Source organism: Corylus avellana, chromosome ca2, assembly GCF_901000735.1.
Source record: "Corylus avellana chromosome ca2, CavTom2PMs-1.0".
NCBI lineage: Eukaryota > Viridiplantae > Streptophyta > Magnoliopsida > Fagales > Betulaceae > Corylus > Corylus avellana.
Window position 1 is genome coordinate 14718615 of NC_081542.1, and position 9376 is coordinate 14727990.

Sequence of the window (9376 nt, forward strand, 5' to 3'; positions counted from 1 at the left end):
AAAGAGGCCGGGTTATTTAATACCCACCCATATGACATTGTAATCCATTAATTTCAAGTTGATTGGGAAAATGTTGAAGTTGCCGTTCGAGGTGACCTTTGAGTCTCTCAAAACGGAGCTCATGCAAATACTACCCAATAACCAGCTGCTGGGGGCAACCGTTGCTCTTGCTTTGGTTGCCATTTCTGCTGCCTATATATATTGCACCAGCAAACCCAAAGGTATGACTAAGCATCTTCTCACATTTGTATATGGGCATGCATGCATTATACATGGACACATAGCAGGTTCGTTTTGATAGATGTTCAAGTTTAAGGCAATAAAAATTATATTAATTAAATAATTATAATTATTTAAACTTTTTACATTACATTTTTATTTATTTAAAATTCATTTTTCTCACTTTTTAGAATGCAAAATTACTAATTAGGTTTCTATATTCAAGTTTTTCTAGTATCTCTTTGTCAATTGATAATATGGCCTAATTTACTTGGAGTGTGTTTGACATTACGATTTCGTTAACCATATGTGTGATTTTAACGAAATCAATGAAAATGTATCGTTTGGATGTGTGTTTTTTAAATTTGCAAACGTAGAAAAATTTGTGTTTTCAAATTGTAGACAAGGAGATGCGTTTTTAAAATACACGTTTTTTAAAGGTTAAATTGCAATTTTACCACACTTAACTATTTTTTTTTTTTAAAAAAAGAAATCATGTTTTTAAATCGTATATGTTAAAATTGTTATTTTTAAATCTTATGTTTTGAAATCACAAATCCAAATGAACCCTTAAGTTTTCTTGTGACATTGTTGGTCTTATGTTGGATTTTATCAAGGGAAAAACTCAAAGTCAATCATTGTGATTACACTCATTTAATTGCAATAAGGTTTGTCTGGTATAAAAATATTCTGAGAGCTCTTACAAAAATAACAAATAAGTTACTATTATCAAACATCCATTGAAAGTCTTGACAGATTTTGTTAGGCTGCCACAACAGCACAAATGAGATTATCAAACTTGCACCCATAATAAAAATATATGAAATATATAATGACTAAAAATAAATAAATCAGAAAGAAGTGGTGGTTCGGCGCCACCGTTTCGGCCAAATGAAGTGACATAACCATCACTAATCTGGTTGGCCTGGCATGGATATTAACTCCAAGTATCCGATGGCGGGTGGGAAAACCACCACCTCTACCATCACTACTTAGGACTCTTGGGTCGCTCAAGTCACTTACATGACTGCTCAGGTTTTCAACGCCAATTTCAGATATAGCATTCCGTGTTGCTGGTTGTAAATTTGTGCGTCATTTTTTTGTTTTTTAGGTTTTTTCTATTCTTGTTTTTCCCTGTTTCGTATGCGGGCCTTAATGCCTCCAATGGCCAGTCCTCTGTCACGGCCTGATCGTATGCTCTTCTCAGCAACTTCAGTACTAAGTTATTTTTCTAACATACCTTAGGACATTAATTTGAATTTATTTTGATACCACAGAAAGTTAATTAAAAATTGGGTAAATCACATGGACTGAATTTACATTTTGCCCTTTTAATTTTGATAAAAGTTTTTTATATAGAAGCAATTGTAACAAGTTTTGCCAATAAAATTTTATAAGCTATATATTTAATTATTTTGAGCATTTTTTTTTTAATGACATATGGCCCTCTTCAAGACTTTACAGACTTAATTTCCATCTTCTGTCTTTTGAGCTTTTAATCATTTCCATCTTTCGACTTCAATAATGAAGAGCATTTCAATATTTTATGACTTTGTTGGGCCGTTGGCAACGTATTCAATCTATCTATAGTTTGTCACTTTTACTTGCATCTTCCAGCTGTTAGTTGTCATTTCTCTTCGTCTATTTTCAACTTGATAATTAATCATTAAGTGTTACTAATTAAAGGCAAATTTAATTATTTACTGGAAGTCTTACGTACGTAAATATCGTCTAATTGATCACCTAATGGAAGATTCGACATGCTTATAGGTAAGGTAACTTAAAAGTTACAACCTCTCTCTCCTTCTCTCATTTGTAACATGAGAGACCACTTGAAAGCTTTAAGACCCATTCCAATATATGCTTTGTAAATTAATAATATGGATTGCACAACAACATATATATATATATATATATATATATATATATATATAAGCGCCCTTCATTTTATGGACTAAATAGTAAATAGTATAAAATTTGCAAGTAGTTATATTGACACGTCAAACTACGTACTGTAATTTTTTCAATGATTTCATTTCACTTTCTCTATTTTTTATGAAAAAATAAAGACAAAATCTAAATGGTTTTAAAAACTACATATATTGTAAATCTTTTATAGCACATAAGCCCATTTCTTAGTAATCAATTAATCCACATGCTCCTTAATTAAGTTCATGTTCCAAATCTCACATTATATTGATGTGGCATAAATTTAGCTCTTAAGAAGAAAAAAAAATAATATTAAAAATTATAATTTTATATCACAATGCTAATATATGGCAGTATAATGGCCGATCTTTGAATTAGTCATAGTTAAAACTATCCCACAATAAATATTAATTAATACGTCCAAATTTAATGATAATTTTCCTCTTGCTCTATCTCGTCTTAATTTGTTCTTGATCACTCATCATCACCATCCGCAATCATGGGTGCATGGCAGCCATCAAAGTCCACGGAGTCCTTCTCTCAACAGCTACACAGCGGGTTCTAGCTACCCTTTATGAGAAAGAGCTTGAATTTGAGCTTGTTCCTGTAGACATGGAAGCTCGTGAACATAAAAAAAAACCCTTCCTCTCCCTCAATGTAAGAACAACAAACCATTCTTGTAACTCAATTACTTCTTTAATTGTATGTTAATTTGGACCTAACATTAATTTCCTTGTTGACGCAGCCATTCGGTCAAATTCCTGCTTTTGAAGATAGAGATTTGAAGCTCTTTGGTAAAGTTTATATGCATTTTAATTAATACTTCAATGGGTGATATATATGCTTAGTGTGATTTACTGACTTTCATCCTAGTGCAGAATCAAGGGCAATTAATAAGTACATTTCCCACAAGCATGCTGACAAGGGGACCCGTCTGGAAAGCGGAGACATGAAGCAGAAAGCAATCATAGGGGTGTGGATGGAGGTGGAGGCCCACCAATTCGACCCGGCAGCTTCAAAGCTTACTTGGGAGTTGGCATTGAAGCCAGTGTTTGGAAAGGGTACTCCCGACAAGGCAGTTGTGGAGGAGAACGAAGCAAAGCTGGCTAAGGTTCTTGATATCTATGAGAGTCGGCTGGCTCAGTCAAAATACTTGGCGGGTGAGAGCTTCAGCTTGGCAGATCTTCACCACCTGCCCACCATACAATACTTGTTGGCCACACAAGTCAAAAAGCTCTTTGATTCACGCCCCCATGTCAATGCCTGGGTTGCTGATATCACAGCAAGGCCAGCTTGGTGCAAGGTGCTTGCCCTGCAGAAGCACTGATCGAGGAGGAGTAAGGAGTAGTAGCTGCTGCCGGCCGCCCAGCCAGCCGGCTTATCTGTTGTCATTTGTGTTTATGAATTATTTCCAATACAATAATCCTATGTACGTACGTATGAGTGAATCATAAGTCTATTGCCAAGATATATATATATATATCATGTTACATAAGTTGAGAGTATCTTTTAATTTTCCCTGTGAAGTGCAATCAAAATTAAAATGGTGATAGTATATATATCTAAATTGAATTCCAGTTGCTATTATTTGAGGCGTGCGCCAATTAATTAGTGCTTCTATTCATAAGCATTTCTAAATCAATTGTAGTGTTTTTTTTTTTTGGACAAAAAACAGCCCAAATAACCATGTCACTAAAACTTTTTTTTTGTAGTGTAGGCACGTTGAGCTCCCGTTAGATATTAGCAACAAATTTGATTCTTTTTGATGTTCCTTAGATCAAGAGAACACTAACCTAGGCGAAAGTGCTACCTTGGTATAAGGTAGCACTATTGCATCACTTAATGCACATTAATTGTTTTAAGGATATAGAAAAGTTTTTTTTTCTCTTTTTTTCATTCTTCTTTGTTTTAACATTTTTTAAAAAGAATATTTAAATGATATAAGAAATGAATAAAAGAAACTATTGTGGAGTTTATTTTAAAATTAAGTAAAAAGTAACTTAGTTTCCTAACTTTAAGGAAAATTGGTGCTAAAGCTCTTAAATATTAGCCATTTATGTAAGAAGCTGCAGATTAATTATGTGATTAATCTAGCGAACAATTAATGGTGCAAAGTCAATGTGTTAAAAAAAAAAAAAAAACCTGTTAAGGAATCCGTTAATCTCAACTTAATCATACGAAATATGCCGTCTTGAGACATTAAATCTTGTTAAAGGACGGAAAAATCAAAAATACAAAAGTATAAAAACTAAAAACTAAATAATAATTTATAATGAATTAAAATATAAAATTCAATTATTTTATTTTATTTTATTTTTTTTTAAAAGAATGAATGATCGTCGAGCCACCCTTAGAGATGACATAGTAGTGTTTGTGGATGAATCAGCCACCTCCGAAGCTCATAGAAGTGGCCGAGCTACCACAAGAGTTTTTTGGGGTGGCAATGCCACCCTTATGAGTTTTGGGGGTGCTAATTTGGCACCTAAGGGTGGTGATTGAACCACCTCTACAATTTTTTTACAAATTTTTTTGGAAAGTAAAAGAGAGAAAATTCGATTTTAAGAAAACCTAAAAACTACCAACTCATTCTTAAACAAACTTTGGTTTGAAAAGGAGCTGCAGTGGGGATGGTTCAGAGAAAGGCCGAGAGATGTTGCCTTTTTTTAAATTGTTGTAATCAAAATGATAAAAACTAAACTGAGAAGAAATTTTGTATATATTGCTTAATCTCAATCAATTTACATGATGGGTATTTATACATAAAAAAATGGTTTACATAGCCGTTGCAAATTAATGTTAAGATCTTCTATACATGGAAATTATTTATATATAAGGAATGTTAATGTTGCTGGTTGGGAATTTGTCTTTCTCAATTGTTTTATGACTGTTGCACAGATTTATTTCCTCAACACTCCCCTTCAAGTTGGAGTGGATATTCATGACACCCAACTTGCCAAGTAGGTAATGGAATTTTGTTGTACCTAGCGCCTTAGTAAATAGATTAGCAGGTTGTTGAGTGGTAGGTATGTGAAAAGTTTGAATTATGCCATCTTGCAGCTTTTCTCGAATGAGGTGGCAATCAATCTCTATATGCTTTGTTCTCTTATGATAGACAGGATTCGAGGTGATGTGGATGGCCGCCTTGTTGTCACAATACAATTTTGCTGGTTGTGAATGTGAGATATAGAGGTCCGCCAACAGTTGTTTCAACCAAGTAATTTCACAGCAGGTTGAGGCCATAGCTCTGTATTCTACTTCAGCTAAAGAACGAGATATTGTTGTTTGCTTTTTTGTTTTCCAAGATATTGGTGAGCTTCCAAGGAATATACAATATCCAGTGACTGATCTTCGAGTGTCTCTGCATCGTGCCCAATCTGCATCACAAAATGCGTGTAATTGAATGTTGCTTGTGGCTGATAAGAGAATTCCGTATCCTGGAGACTGCTTGATATAGCGTAACACTCTGTGTGCTGCATCTAAATGGGATGTGTGTGGTTTGTCCATAAACTGACTCAACACCTACACTGCATAAGCCAAATCTGGTCTCGTAATGGTTAAATAAATCAACTTACCAACTAGTCGACGATATGTTGAGGGATCAACAATGAGGTGTCCATCATGTTTACTGAGTGTTAAATTTTGCTCCATGGGAAATTTGCTAGGCTTGGCACTAAGAAAGCCGGTATCTTCAAGTATTTCAAGAGCATACTTTCTTTGTGATAGAAAGATGCCTTTCTTTGAAAGAGAATTTCAATACCCAGAAAATACTTTAGGTTGCCCAAATCTTTGAGTTTGAAATGGTCACCCAAATGTTTCTTAAGTTTCTGAATCTGCTCTAAGTTGTTGCCTGCAAATATAATGTCGTCTACATATACAACAATGGCTGTGAAGTTACCTTTGTGGGATCGGACGAATAGTGAGTAGTTTGCCTTGTATTGTTTATATCCTGCACTAATGAGAGTGGAAGAAAGTTTTGCATACCATTGTCTTGAAGCTTGTTTAAGCCAATATAGAGATTTGTTGAGTTTTGCAAACTCTAGTCTCCCCTTTTCGTCAGAAACCAGAGGAAGGTGCATGTAGACTTCTTCGTCAAGGTCACCATGAAGGAAGGCGTTGTTGACGTCAAGTTGATGCAAGTGCCAACCGCAGGAGGCAACAAGGGCAAGGAAAGAGCGGACAGTGACCATCTTAGCAACAGGAGCAAAGGTCTCCGTATAATCAATGCCAGCTTGTTGGTTGTAACCTTTAGCCACTAATCGAGCTTTATATCGTTCCACAGAACCATCTGGGTGATATTTTATTTTGTAAACCCATTTGCAGCCAATGGGTTTCTGTCCGAGCGGAAGATGGATCAGAGTCCATGTCTGAGTCAACTCTAGAGCATCTACCTCAGCACGCATTGCATCTCGCCACTTGGAATCCTGCATGACCTGCAAGAAAGACTTTGGCTCTTGTGCAAGAGAAATAGCAACACTAAAGGCACGATGGTGGTTAGAGAGACAAGCATAAGATAAATATGCGTCAAGAGAGTAAGGGGTACCTAAGGAACGCACCAACGCTAACTCAGATGATTGAGTGGTACGAGATGGTAAAGCATGTGCAAGATGAAAATCACGCAAGTATACAAGTGGCTAGGTCGACTGAGTAGATCATCGAGTGACAGGAGGTGGGAAAGAGGTAGTCTGAGTGGCAGAAGGGACAACCAAAGCTTCAACGACAGGTGACAAGGGGGTAAGGACATCATCAGGGAGGTTAAAAGGAATAGGTAAAACTTGCGAAGATTGTTTAGGGGTGGTTTGGGCAAAGGGGAAATGATCTTCATACAAAAAGACATCACGAGAGATAAATGTTTTGTGGTGATCAAAATTATATAGACGATATCCCTTTTGACTATAAGGGTAACCTAGGAAGACACGTCGTATAGCATGAGGGTCAAATTTGGATGGATTTTGAGAATGAGTGCAAGCAAAGCACAAACAATCGAAAACTCCTAAGTGGTTGTAGTGAGGTTTCGAGTTGTATAACTTCTCATATGGAGTTTTGCCTGATAGGAGGGGAGTAGGAGTTCTATTGATCAAATAGGTAGCGGTTAAGATAGCGTCTCCCCAAAAACGTATGGGCAAGTGGGCTTGAAAGAGTAAGGCTCGAGACATATTGAGGAGGTGACGATGCTTGCGTTCAACAACACCATTTTGTGGTGGATTAGAGACACAACTAGTTTGATGGATGATGCCTTTGGCGGAATAAAATGATGGAATAGTGAATTCAGGACCATTGTCACTACGAATTATTTTGATGGTGGTCGAGAATTGATTTTTGACAAGATTAATGTAAGATTGCAGAAGAAAATGAGCCTCAGATTTATGTTGCATCAAATAGACCCATGTACATCGGGTGTAGTCATCAACAATGGTCAGAAAATAATATGCCCCATTAATGGAAGGAGTATGGTAACCACCCCAAATATCAACGTGTATTAATGCAAAAGGTGTGGTAGAGGAAATTTGACTTGTTGAAAATGGAATACGAGTTTGTTTTGCTAAAGGGCAAATAAGACATTGTTCTGCATTTGAACTACAAATTTTAGATACATTATTGGAAAGAAAAGACAAAACTTTATTGGAAAGGTGACCTAATCGGCGATGCCAAAGCTCTGGGGTTGACTTTGCCACCTGATACCTTGCGAGTCTCGTGTTGGTGAAGTAATACAGACTATCTTGCTCAGTGCCCAAATCAATCATCTTCGTCGAGCGAAGGTCCTGGATGAGACAAAAAGTAGAAGAAAAAATAATGAGACAATGCAATGTGCGGCATAGTGTACGCACATAAATGAGGTTAAAGTGAAAAGTAGGAACACAAAGAACATTATGAAGAACAAGTGATGAAAAAAATGTCACAAATCCAATGTGTGTTACGGAGGCATATGAGCCATTAGGTAATTGGACAGTACGACCATGAACATGATAGGATTGGGTCAAGGCAGTGGGAGAATAGACCATATGATCAGTAGCACCACTGTCAAGAATCCGTAATGAATCATCACATAAGACAGAAGACGTACCTGAGAGAGATGGTTCGGTACTACCTGCTTGGTGGGCCATGAACTGTTGTGGAGTAACATTATTCAAAATTGCAAGTAGTTGTTGACATTGATCAGGTGTAAAAGGGAGGCTGCTGGTAGTGGAAACCTGATGAGCACGGGGCTTAGGACTGGAGCTTGAGCTAGAATCAATCTTGCGACAAGTAGGAGGAAATCCATGAAGTTGGTAGCACCGCTTAGTAGTATGACCATCACGACTGCAATAAGTGCATTTTGGTCTTTCCTTCTTCTGAAAGCCAGATCGATTGTCCTTCCATGGTGGTATAGTAGCTTTTGCAGCTAAGGCAATGCCTTCAATGGTGGGTGGGGTGGTAATGTTGCGTTGGCGTTCTTCTTGAAGGACCAAGGCATATGCACGATTGACTCAAGGCAATGGTTCTATTAAGAGAATATGTCCCCGAACAGCTGCATATAACTCATTGAGACCCATGAGGAACTTTATGGTACGCTGACATTGTTGAAGTTGGAGACCCTCTTTTAGTGCGCCACAGGTGCAAGGGGCGCTGGGTTGAATTGCGGATAGTTCATCCCATAACCCTTTTAGTTTTGTGAAGTATGTGGCAATAGGCATGGTGCCTTGAACGAGGGTGTTGATATCTTGCTCTAATTGAAACATGCGAGGACCATTCACTTGAGAAAATCGCTCTTTAAGATCCAACCAGATGTCCCTCGCATGGTAACAATAAATAACATTGGTGCAAATGTCATTAGAAATATAATTTAATAACCAAGATTTTACCATATCGTTGCAACGGCTCCATTGCGAAAAATCTTTGGAGGAGGTCGCTGGTGGATAGATGGTCCCGTCAATAAATTCGAGTTTGTTCTTAGCGCTAAGAGCCATAGTGATTGTTCGGCTTCATGTTTGATAATTTCTCCATTGAGAGATTGAGAGGCCAATACCACACGAGGATGGTCGGAATGGTGGAGGTATAGATGATGATTGGGATCTTGGGAAGGAGGTGTGGAGCCTGTGGGAGTGGTGGTTTCCATCTTCTTTTTTTTTTTTTTTTTTTTTTTTGTGACACTAAACTACTTGTAGCTTAGGGTGATGTGTAACCAGCCTAAACTACATGTAGTATAACAGAGAGGCAGATTGGGTTGTGGGCTTTTGTAGATAAAATGGGC

At 37.1% G+C, this 9376-nt stretch overlaps 1 protein-coding gene across 1 annotated transcript; it reads left to right on the top strand.

Moving 5' to 3' along the window:
- Window positions 1-73: 73 nt before the first annotated feature.
- Window positions 74-3645, top strand: LOC132171737 (glutathione S-transferase-like). The gene is made up of 4 exons (XM_059583128.1): window positions 74-221; window positions 2663-2805; window positions 2894-2942; window positions 3027-3645. The coding sequence occupies exons 1-4, from the start codon at window positions 122-124 to the stop codon at window positions 3473-3475; spliced, it is 741 nt and encodes a 246-aa protein (XP_059439111.1). The 5' UTR covers window positions 74-121; the 3' UTR covers window positions 3476-3645.
- The last annotated feature ends 5731 nt before the right edge of the window (window positions 3646-9376 follow it).

Bases quoted from the DNA above. Each gene is read 5' to 3' on its own strand.
- LOC132171737 (XM_059583128.1), top strand. From the start codon at position 122: ATGCAAATACTACCCAATAACCAGCTGCTGGGGGCAACCGTTGCTCTT. The intron at 222-2,662 runs GTATGACTAAGC...GGTGCATGGCAG, and splicing joins TTGCACCAGCAAACCCAAAG to CCATCAAAGTCCACGGAGTC. The intron at 2,806-2,893 runs GTAAGAACAACA...TTGTTGACGCAG, and splicing joins AACCCTTCCTCTCCCTCAAT to CCATTCGGTCAAATTCCTGC.